At 41.6% G+C, this 11861-nt stretch overlaps 1 protein-coding gene across 1 annotated transcript; it reads right to left on the bottom strand.

Annotated features, from left to right (window-relative positions):
- Window positions 1-2606: 2606 nt before the first annotated feature.
- On the bottom strand, window positions 2607-5147 carry FSHB (follicle stimulating hormone subunit beta). The gene is made up of 2 exons (XM_053284934.1): window positions 4989-5147; window positions 2607-2837 (listed from the first exon to the last, which is right to left on the bottom strand). The coding sequence occupies exons 1-2, from the start codon at window positions 5145-5147 to the stop codon at window positions 2607-2609; spliced, it is 390 nt and encodes a 129-aa protein (XP_053140909.1).
- Window positions 5148-11861: the final 6714 nt, after the last annotated feature.

Below are 11861 nucleotides of genomic sequence, written 5' to 3'. Positions count from 1 at the left end.
TGGAGACTCCAGACCAGTCCTGGAAGATTGGCAATGCTAGTCTTAAAGCTAGTATCTGATTAGAAGTGTCTTGGCTTGTATTAGGGCAATCATGATCAGACTGAAAGTGTATATCTCTGTCCCACACTCCCCCCACTTTTTAAAGTTCCTTGGAGACATTCAAAGTGACACATGTATTTATAAAATATGCCAAAATGTGTCCTCTCTCTCTAAAGGAAGTTATACATCACAATTTATGGAGTTTAACAGAATGAAGTTTCTCTAAATAAATATGTGTATATGATATACCATTACACACCATACCAGAACAATAGTGTGCTCAACATTCAGAAGCCAGAGGTTTGTTTATTTGTTTTAGTTATATGACAGAGCATAACTAGACATCCAAAGTGGTATACAACATAAAGATCAGGGCCCTGCCCCAGTGGGACTGCCTCAACCTGCAATCCTGCACATAGTTATTCCCAGTAAAGTCCCACTCAAATCACAGAGAAATCATGACTCATCAACATAGTCATGAAGAAAGGATTGCAAACTGACACTGCTGTAATCAGCATGATAACGTATAATGAGAAAACCAACTATGGAGATGTTGCAAGTAAAGTCGGAAGTTACTAAATAGATCCTAAGGAGAAACTGGAGGCAGGATGGATATACTGGGGGAAGAGCTTGGAGGAGCTGGTTCTGAAAGAAGTGAAGGTGCCAGCCAAAGAGAAAAAAAATATTGCTTCAAAAGCCACGATGAAGCCATTGAAGATTTACACATGCAATGTGTAGTATTATTTGCACACAGAATTGGCTTAAAATTGGCTGTATTAGCTCAACACATTGCCCTTCCATTAGGGCAGTTCACACAGTCATCATTAGGGTAGGAGTAGCCTCCTACCCTAACTCAGAAGTTGGGCATGCTCCCGATTGTTGATTGTGTGAGATAAAAATAAAGTTGGAGGCTTGATCAACAATCAAGCCCCAACTGGGTAGAATGAGCACATCCTATCCAGATTCTACCCCCAGCTTCTGAATGAGGCATTTATTTATTTATTTTATTTTATATATTTGTATACCGCCCACTACTGAAGTCTCAAGGCAGTTTACAGCAATAAAACAAACCAAGAAATGTTATCAGTTAAAACATATAAAAAGATCCAATTAAAATACCCATAAAAACTATCAGATAGCTAAAAAGCTTGGCTGAAGAGATGCATCTTTAGTTGTTTCCTAAAAGCCAAGAGGGATGGAGCAGCTCTAATCTCAGCAGGAAGTGCATTCCGTAGCTCTGGGGCAAATACCCCTTTAAGTTGTCACCAGACAAGCTGGTGGCACCCTCAGACAAACCTCCCCTGCAGATCTTAATAAGTGGCGGGGTTCATAACAAAGAAGGAGTTCTCTTAAATACCCTGGTGGGAATATCCCAGCTACCCAGGTGAGAACTGACTGACAATGAAGCTCCCTGCCTCCAATATTGTATCTATCTAACACATGATTGCAAATTGTGAACCCACCCAGCTCCTAAAGTATGGTGATCGTGTGAACTGGCCTACTCATAGTTTAACAAAATGACATAAAAGGAACTCAGGCAATCCCTTGTGGGCAGCTGTGTCGATCCATTATATTTAAAAAACAACAACCCACAAGCCAAAGTGGGTAATACCTTCATAAGGATCAACTAAAAAGGTGCAAATTAGTGTGCAGAAAGCTTTTGAAATCTCAAGAACTTTAATCAGTCTTTAAATACAGGAGAACAGCAAGGATATGGTTAGTCTAATTATAATTACGTGTATTCACATGACCGATTTGAGGTTGGTAGGAGCCCAGCCAAGATGTTTCCTCATCAACTGCACACGAGTATCACCTCAGCTTGGCTCTTTAGTGGAAACCCAGCAAACACATGAGCACAGCTACCTAGTGCTCTGTTGCTGAATTCAGCAGCTGCAAGCCCCACCTCCCCATGCAAGGCCCTCCAAGGGCACATATGCCTTCCCATTATGCTTTGTGCTGCCAGCAGACTGGAAAAGCTCCATGATGTCAGTGGCTGCCCTCTCATTGTCCACAGAGGAACAGGAGGTGAATGCAGCCCTGCCAAAGCTGCTCTAGCTTCAGGATTATAGAATGTGCCTTGCAAGGTAGCATGTCCATTGATGGCGACCACTGCATGCACAGTGCTCTGTGGCTTCCTTGCGGGTGTGCTGGGTGATGGGGCAGAACAGGTGTGAGGGTTCTCATGACCATAGAATCAGAGTAGGAGGGCTCTCCTCTCCTCCACCCTCCTACCCACAAAAGCTGGGTAGCCCTAGTGGGAGCAACCTGTGCTGGAGGGGAAAGCGTGAGTTCTGACAATCATGTAAATCAGGGAGGGTAGCCCACCTCCTACTCCGATTTTAACAGTTGTGTGAACCAGCCTATTAAGTCTGCATTCCATTGCATGGCTTTACAGATTGCAGACTTTGGGACCTTTATGCCCACTCTACCCAACCCTTGTGGTCTGCTATACATTCACCCTATTTGGGAGTTCTGGAGAATTCAAAAACTTGCTGTAGGTGACTTTGCAACTTTTTAGTTGGTTCTAATGAAAGCATTGGCCAGATTTGGCTTCTGGATTCTACCCCTCATTCCTTTAGCTGGTTTGGGCTATAAGAACAATAACCTGGCTCCAAGCCTCTCATGGTGCAGTCAGTAATGTCTGTGTCACATGTCTCACAGTGACATCCTGTTGCCACTGGGTAGGAATAAAATGATTCCACATGACCAGAACAGCCTGGGATCTTTACAGTCTCGTATATGATCTCCTTGAATGTGCAGACTTTCTGAATCATTGGTTGGTACTTGTAAACTGGATCCTAGTCATGACAGAAAAAGAGAGAGTGACAGATGTGAAATCCATTTGCCAACAATGGTCTGTTTCAAAGCTTATAAACATATTATTTTCAAAAGCCTAAATAAGTTGATGGTATTTTCCCATTACTCCAGTGATCTTTGAACAACTTCTTAAACTACAACCCATTTTTATTTTAGCGCCTGTCACATCTGAAACATTTGTTACAAGACTATTTGTCCTCATTCTGTATCAAGTGGGCGGCAGCATACACATATTGCTCTACAGCAAAGTAGGCAATTATATAAACGAGAACAGTTTTTAGAGGGTACAATTCCTTCCTGATCAAGCGAGCATTTGCCTTGGACATAAACTATCTACAAATCAACTCCACATTTCTTTGGAGTTTAGTATTGCACAGTGATCAGTGCAAAGATTTTCACAATTTGCTGAATGTAGCTCCTTCAGCTCAGTCGCACATGACTTTAAGAATGCATTTTATAAGCATGTGAATGACATAAGCTTCCTATCTATCTATCTATCTATCTATCTATCTATCTATCTATCTATCTATCTATCATCAGTAAATGTGATTTCCAGACTCTCAGACTTGATTCATAGGGCTTTTTTGCCCTTTTGATTTATTCCATGAATAAGAACCATGGCATACTAGAATGTTAGAAGTGTTCCATACACAATAATGTAGGGATGTACATTCATTTTAAAACAAATGGAAAACAAATGGAAATGGGGCCCAATCAGGTCAATTCAGTTGTCAGTAGGCAAATACCTATGTGGAAATTGAATGAACAAAATGGCATATGGGCCTTTTGTTTCATTGAGGCCTATTGCTTTATTTATTTTATTTCATTTCATTTCATTTCTATATTGCCCTTCCAGAAATGGCTTCATTTTGTCATGAAGAGTGCCACGTGGGGAGGGTTTACTTTGCAGTGAAGCATAGCAGCATGTGTGTTTTTTGGTTAAACCTTAAAAAATGTAAAATGACCATCATAACTCAACTTGATGATGTATCAGTCTGGCGTATTGTAGGGGAAAGGCTGCTCCCAAAGCCACCACTAGCAACGCAGTTGCTCTTTTTTATACCTTTAACCAGTTTTTTAAAAATGAACCCTCCCTCCTGCTATTCTTCTGCACTACCACCTTTCTATGAGAATAAAAGGACAACAAAAAAAACGCAGATGGGATTTGAATGAAACACGATTTTAAAAATAAAAGACAAAGGAGCAGTGGTGTGAACAATTAAAAGAAATGGAATACTGAACTGAAACAAAAGAAGAAGTCTTGAAAAACCCCACTAGAATTGTGAACTACCTCCATTTCAGGCGAAGTTGCCAACTATTTTAAATGGTCCATCCTCTCCTTCCACAGAAGGACAGCATGTAAATATTTAGCAGGTGAAGCTTGTGTGGCATGTAGAAAGTCATAGTAAAAATTTCACACTGAACATCAGGTTGGTGAGCTTATATTGGTAGTAGTTCAACCATCTCACAATCTCATTGTACAGGCATCCCCAGCATAAGATAATTGGAAAATGCCATGTGACTACACATCAAAAACTGAAGCGAGGACACTGCTTATGTACCTGAGATCTGTGTACCAGGCCTAACCCACATATAACTGACATTCCTTTATATGTAAAAGGGAAATTAAAAATATATTAAATAACTTGTAAGGCAAATAATTTAAATATTCCACGCATCAATCAGCTGTACTTACAATTGTTTCTAGTACCTTCAAACCACAGCCAGACCACAGCACCAGTAGGGCAGAACCAAATACAAAATGATTTATGAGATTAATAGTTATAATTAGTGTAGCTGTGGAATTTTGAGAGATAACTGTTATTTGGAAGTAAAGCCTTGTTGATTTCAATAGAACATGCTTCCATGCAAATGTGTTTAAGTCTGAAAGATTGCAATTCCAAGCATATTTAGTGGGAACTACATCCCACTGAACCTGCTTTCTGCACAAATGTGCTTAAGACTAGAATACCACCAGTAGCATCCCTGTTGATTACCTCCATTGGGAAGCACAGCATTACGTTATGTTTGCTGGACCTCACAGGGTTGTTAAAAGTTGCAAAGATGGCTTGGAAGCATTGCTTTGGAAATAGTTAATTCTCTCTATTATATTTAGTGTTCTGGACCCTCACCTTTGTGAAGCAGTAACCGGAACACCAAGTTGCATTTACACTGATGCAAAACCCACACTCTTCCTTCTCCACCATTATTGTGACATTAGACAGCTCACAGTTATTGCAGCAAGCTGTTTTCCAGCAAAGTAGCAGGACACAGAAATTAACTGTCTTCATCCTGCAGGGCAAAGCAGAAAATTCAGAGACACTCTGGTAGAGAGGTTATAATTCCGTGTATCCTTAGAAACAAGCAGGCAACATAACTTTTATTTATATTACCCACAAATGCTGTTAGAAAAATAGGAACATAGGAAGCTGCCATATACAGAGTCAGACCATTGGTCTATCTAGCTCAGTATTGTCTTCACAGATTGGCAGCAGCTTCTCCAAGGTTGCAGGCAGGAATCTCTCTCAGCCCTATCTTGGAGATGCCAGGGAGGGAACTTGGAACCTTCTGCTCTTTCCAGAATGGCTCCATCCCCTGAGGGGTATACCTTACAGTGCTCACACATCAAGTCTCCCATTCATATGCAACCAGGGCAGACCCTGTTTAGCTAAGGGGACAAGTCATGCTTGCTACCACAAGACCAGCTCTCCTCTCCATAGACAAACTTGCAAAGACAAACATTTTAAAACAGAGAAGTGGTGTATATCAATATAAATATCAATATCTATACACAGACAGACAGACAGACAGTAAAGTCAGTAAAACAGAGCCCAGAGGGTTATTGTTAGAAGATAAAAGGTTTGTAAAATGAGTAGAGAGTGGGGAGTGTTAAGCCACTTGAGAGAAAATAATAAAATAATAATTTAAAAAATTCCCTCTCTATATCTAATAGGCTTGGGAATGTTTTGTGTTCTAAAAGAGGAAAGCAGAATAAATGCATTAAAAAAGCAGCAAATGGTTATTACTACTCTTTTTTCCAATGGAGTTTTTGTATCTAAACTTTTATCAAAGACCTTGTCAGTCCCCAAACAGTCTTAATTAAGAATCTGATGAAAAGTTACCTGTATTAGACTTGCTTTGCCGGAATTAGTTGCCGAGAGAGGAAAGCCTCACGTTGTCCTTTTATACAAAATCAGACGTAACTTACACCTAGAGGATTTGCAGGGTATTAAGACAACAGGCATTAGTTAAAGCCTGGTGAAAGAGAAACTCATATTTAGCCAGCCACTGAGACAAAACCTTGTAAAAAGAAGGCCATGGTCAACATTGCTGTCTTCAAAATTACCTGTTAAACATTTCCCCAGAAGGAACTGACTTGGTATTATTAGCCATATAATTTAGGGCCTACACTAAGGAAAGCATGGGCAAGCATTGCATGATAGAATAAAGGGGGACTAAGGTTTGTACTGAATGCACGTTTCTCATTTCCCCATCTACAGGGAATCTCTCTCTAGTTTCCTTAGGATTCCATGACTTTGATCAGGGCTAAGCTCAGTGGTAAAGCACATCATCTGCATACTGAAGGTTCAAGGTTCAATTCCTGGCAGGCATATTTAGATAAATGGATACCAAGTAGCAGTGCTAGGAAAGACCACTGTGTGAGACTTGGAGAAGACAGACTAGACAATACTAGGCTAGATGAACCAATAATCGAAGTATATGGCATTTTCATGTGTCTTAGCAGAAAATGCCTACATGGCAAAGTGGCAGCCAACACTCCACCCAGCAAGGAGCAATGTGGGATTAGCCTCATTGGTTGCTTCTCAAGGAGACAAGATGGGGTCATCTTTTTGCTTCCTGTCAAATTGACTGAGGCTATTGCATCACCACTGACAGATACAGAGGTCATTCACACAATCAAAAACTGTGTTCTACCTGGGTTTGGGAGCTGTGTGTGCTCCCAATTTTTGATTGTGTGGAAGTAAGGTAAGAGGAAAACCTCATTAGAAGTGACTGAGGTGGTTCTCACGATCGGTGAGACTCGCCATAACAGTCGTGTGGGTGGCTGGATTGCCTACCCACACAACTGCCAGCTCTATCACGGAGCTGGCGGTGGCTGTGGGGATTGAGAGCCACATGGCCCCTGGAAATTCTAGCATGCTCTGCACAAGTGCCCACTCTCCCCGCAGATGAGCAGCAAGTCCTGCCTGAGCGGCTGCTGAGGCCACCCACATGACGGCTGGTTCCATCATGGGGCCGGCAGGGACTGGGGAGTTCGGGGGCCACACGGCCCCCAGAAGCTCCAGCATACCCTGCGCAAACGCACAGGGCATGCTGGAGAGACCCCCGAGCCGAGAGGCTGCTTTTGAGCCTCCGGGTCGGGGGTCTACTTGTGAGTTGTCGCACTGCAGAGCCATGCTGCAGCAACTCACAATTGCGAAAACCAGGTTTGCGGAGTGCTCGCTCTGCAAACCCGGTTTAAGCACAGGGCTACTTAAGCGGGTGACCCACTTAAGAACCACCGGGCTCGCAGCCGAGTCTGGTAGTTTTCATGATGGAGGCTAGCCCGATTTTCTACCATCGTGTAAATAGCCTCAAAGTGTTGATGTTAACCTTTGATGTCCTACATGGCTTGCAGCTCGTTGTCTGTGTCTATTGTCTCTCCATGCCCCCGCTTCCTCCAAGGAGTGCAAAGTAGTGTACATGGTTATATTTATCCTCACAGTAATCCTGTGAGATAGGCTAGGCTGAGAAATGAGTGACTGGCCCAGAGTTACCCAGTGTTTCATGGATGAATGGGAATATGAAATCAGGTTTCCCCATTCCTAGTTCAAAGCTCTAGCTACTACACCACACTGGCACATATGAACCTGTACAGAGCCTTCACAAGCCCTGCTCTCTTGCCTGCAATTATCTCAAACTCACATGGCAGTGACCAGAGGCAGGGCTTTCTCAGTGGTGGTAGTCCTGAGCCTGTGGAATACCCTCCCTGGAAAGATCCAACAGGTTGGTCAGTTGATGCTAAAGTTATAAACTTGCATGTACAATGGTTTGCAATCACTGTAATGGAAGCAACCACACAAATGCATCTATTATTGGTAATGAGGAGCAAGAATAAGCTGCGATATTATTCTGGAATTACCAATGCATAAGTCAATTCCTGTTAGTTGGTTCAGTTTTGAACTTCTCACATGTGATGATACCCACTTCAGAACTTCAAACACATTGAACAAAACTCAACTCTCTCTGATGTGAAGGGGGTGGGAATCAACACTTTAACAAATCATTTGGATGAAGAAGAAGAAGAAGAAGAAGAAGAAGAAGAAGAAGAAGAAGAAGAAGAAGAAGAAGAAACCCAGTTAATTACATAGATCAGGTCTTTATGTTTGTTTTTCAATAAAGGCTAATAACAAAATTCTCCCCTTCCCTTGTCCCTAGATTTTGAATATTTCACTTAAAAGAGTTCCCTGAGAAAAGTGAGAGTGGAATATGGAATTTGGTCTATTGGACTACAGTATAACATGAGAGACTCTAGTTTCTTTGGGAATACATCCACCCATATGACAGGACCCCTCCTTCAGCTCATTAAAATAATGTACAACCCTTTCTCCCCTATTTTTTCAAGAAAAAATTCCACCAGAAATTACTATCATATCAAACCTCAACTTCATTTACTACTTGAATGCTGCAATCTTCTGCACTGTTACTTTAGAGTAAGGCCCATTGAACCCAGTGGAACTTCCTTCCAAGTAAACATGCATAGCACTGGATTACATGAACATTGCATGGATTACATGCATCTTTATTAAGCAAATAAATGTGCATTGTTACTGATGTTTATGAGAATTAGAAATATGCAATTTAGAAATATTCTTTCATTCATTCAATTTCTCTACCACCCTTCCAAAAATGGCTCAGGGTGGTTTACACAGAGAAATAACAAATAAATAAGATGGCTCCCTGTCCCCAAAGGGCTCACAATCTAAAAAGAAACATAAGACAGACACCAGCAACAACCACTGGAGGTACTGTGCTGGGGGTTGATAGGGCCAGTTACTCTCCCCCTGCTAAATAACCAGAATCACCACTTTAAAAACTGCCTCTTTGCCAAGTTAGCAGGGGCAAAATATGCCATTTAGAAATAAAGCTGCAAACTGCTGTCTCTTACCTAAGTATATCTTAATTTGTACCAATTGGGAAAACAGGACTGAATTAAATACTGAAAACAGAAGCTATCAACATTATATGGGCTTCAAAAGAGTAGCATGCATCCAAAGAAATGCCCAACTAACTCTGAATGGCCTAGGAGGCTTTGCCTTGTGTTTCTCAAAGAGCAGCGTCCCCTGGCCTCCTGGCAAACTTCAGGGAAACTTAGGAGCATTTTAAAAGGAGTTTGTGAAATGACACTGGGGATCTGTCATTGCAAGGAAAAAAGTTTTTTTTAAAAAAATCATCAGGCATGAAAGCCCTTGGGCATACACCTAAAATAACTCTTTGGATCCTGGCATCACAGTTATCTTGGAGAAAGAGAAGACATCCATATTGTTAGAGAAAATGTTCAGAAAATAAGAATCCCTATAATGTAATAAGGAGTAGCAATAAGTGTGGATAACCGTTTAAACTCTATAACAACACTGAATTTCCAATAGTATATTATCCATGAGTATGCACAGCCAGTGTCATAGTAACTGCCAACAAAATTAGCTATTCAAAACCTGTACATATTTAGTTTATTTATATCCTACTCCCGGGGCAGAGCCACCATTGGGTGAACGGGTTCAAAGAACCCAGGCTGCTGCTAATCAGGGGCCATGACATGCCCCCTGCATCTGACGTCAGAGGCGGGGGTGTGATATCGCTCCCAAATGGGGCCGTGTGGCCCCGTTTGCAAGCGAAATTGGCCAGCACTGTGTTCACAGCACTGCCAGAGCAACTCTTTCTGCCTTTTAAAGGCAAGGAGAGCCGCTCCTGGCCATGCTGCAAACACAGCGCTGGCTGATTTCGCTTCCGAACGGGGCTGTACGGCCCCTTTTGGAAGCAAAGCCATGGCCCTTGCATCTGATGTATGATGCAGGGGGCGTGGCTAAATGTGCCATGCATCCTTGCTTTATTGTACATCACTTTAATTAGTTCTTTGAAAAGGCAACTGATACATTTGAAAAAGTGAATGAAATAATATGTGTGCATTTTTTTTGAAACCTGAAGCATCTGTGATCCAAACAGGTTAAATATATAAGTTAATAACAATATACCAAAAAAATTCTTTTTTAAAAAATCCAGTCATATCTGAACACATAAGCTACAGTAGCTCTTAAACCAAATAATTATACTTACAACCAGGTGAGATGCTAGTGCTAGTAATAACATATAAAGTTATTGCATTCTGCAAGCTCCCTGAACAAAGAGATGCAAAGACCATTAATTCAAACTTTTGAATTAAGTGCCCCAAATATGTGCATAGAGAAAAATAAACCTTTGTATGAAAACTTGTGTTCTTCCAATTTTTAGCCATTCATAAATCCTCTATTTCAAAGTGCTTCAATTAATTTGTTGTTGTTATTCAAAGTCTGACTGGCTCTCCAGACAAGCAGAGGCAAATGTATTACTATAAATCAGACTCTGGTAATATTTACTCATGTAGGAACACATTTATCTTCCATAGCATCCCTTTGAAGTTGGTCTGCCTAACCTACAAGTTACTGTGGTACAATAAATACCTAAGGAACAATAGCAGAGCTGCATCTGGCACCGAGAGGTTGCTCTGAGCTTAGCCAAGGTGTTGTGGAGCAGCAGGGCATGCCTGTTGGGGGTGGGGGGGAGTGATTTTTCAAAGTTCATCTTCAGCCCTGTAGGTGCTCTTTTCCTTCAAAAATATGTCCCTGAGGACTGCACCATATGTGTGTTCAACATATGTGAATAATAGTATGTGCGTACAGATCTGTATGTGCATAAACTGTACACAATTTGTATATGTGTTGAACATAGCATGTGACTAGGGCTAGACTGCATGTGTCTTGAGTAGTATGTGCAAATAGGGCAAATGTGACCAAGAATTCTCAATGCTTATGAGTGCTTATGTTAGCTCAACATAAAGCAATTATTTATTATTTATTATTTATTTGTTTGATTTCTAGACTGCCCTTAAAGAATAGCTCAGGGTGGTCCACAAATACCACAAAACAGTTAAAATCAATCAATGATCAAAAACAAAGATTTTAAAATACAATAAAGCAGCTTTTAAAAAAGTCATAATCTTATTAAAAAACCTGATACATTAAGAAGCCTTTAAAACAATTTAAAAATCCTGGAAGGCCAGGCTGAACATGTAGGTATTTAGGGCTCTCCTAAATGCCAATAAAGAATTCAAATTACAGATTTCTGCAGGGAGTGCATTCCACAGTCTAGGAGAGGCTACAGAGAAGGCCCACCTCTGAGTCACCACCAGATGAGCCGGTGGCAAGTGGAGCCGGACCTCCTCAGATGATCTTAGCGTGCGGTGGGAATCAGACTGAAGAAGGCGTTCTCTAAGGTAACTTGGGCCTAAGTCATTCAGGGCTTTCAAGGTAATAACCAGCACTGTGTATTTTGCCCGGAAACATATCGGCAGCCAGTGCAGCTGTTTCAAAACAGGCATAATATGGTCTCTCCATGTTGTCCTAGAGACCGGCCTGGCTGCCGCATTCTGAACTAACTGAAATTTCTGAACTATGTACAAAGGCAGCCCCACATAGAGCACATTACAGTAGTCAAGCCTGGAGATTACCAGCTGCACCACTGTTCTGAGGTCATCGTCCTCAAGGAGTGGATGCAACTGTCAAATCAGCCTAAGCTGATAAAAAGCATTCCTGGCCATGGCCTCCACCAGAGATACCAAGGTGAGGTCTGGATCCCGGAGTACACCCAAGCTGCATACCTGCTCCTTCCAGGGGAGTGTGACCCCATCCAGCACAGGGAAATCTAACTCATCCCTCAGATTCTGAGCCCCTACAATGAGCACCTCTGTC

This window comes from Hemicordylus capensis, chromosome 1 (assembly GCF_027244095.1).
Source record: "Hemicordylus capensis ecotype Gifberg chromosome 1, rHemCap1.1.pri, whole genome shotgun sequence".
In the NCBI taxonomy this organism is placed as follows: Eukaryota; Metazoa; Chordata; class Lepidosauria; order Squamata; family Cordylidae; genus Hemicordylus; species Hemicordylus capensis.
Note: the sequence above shows the minus strand (reverse complement) of the source record. Positions and strands in the feature narration are given on the sequence as shown.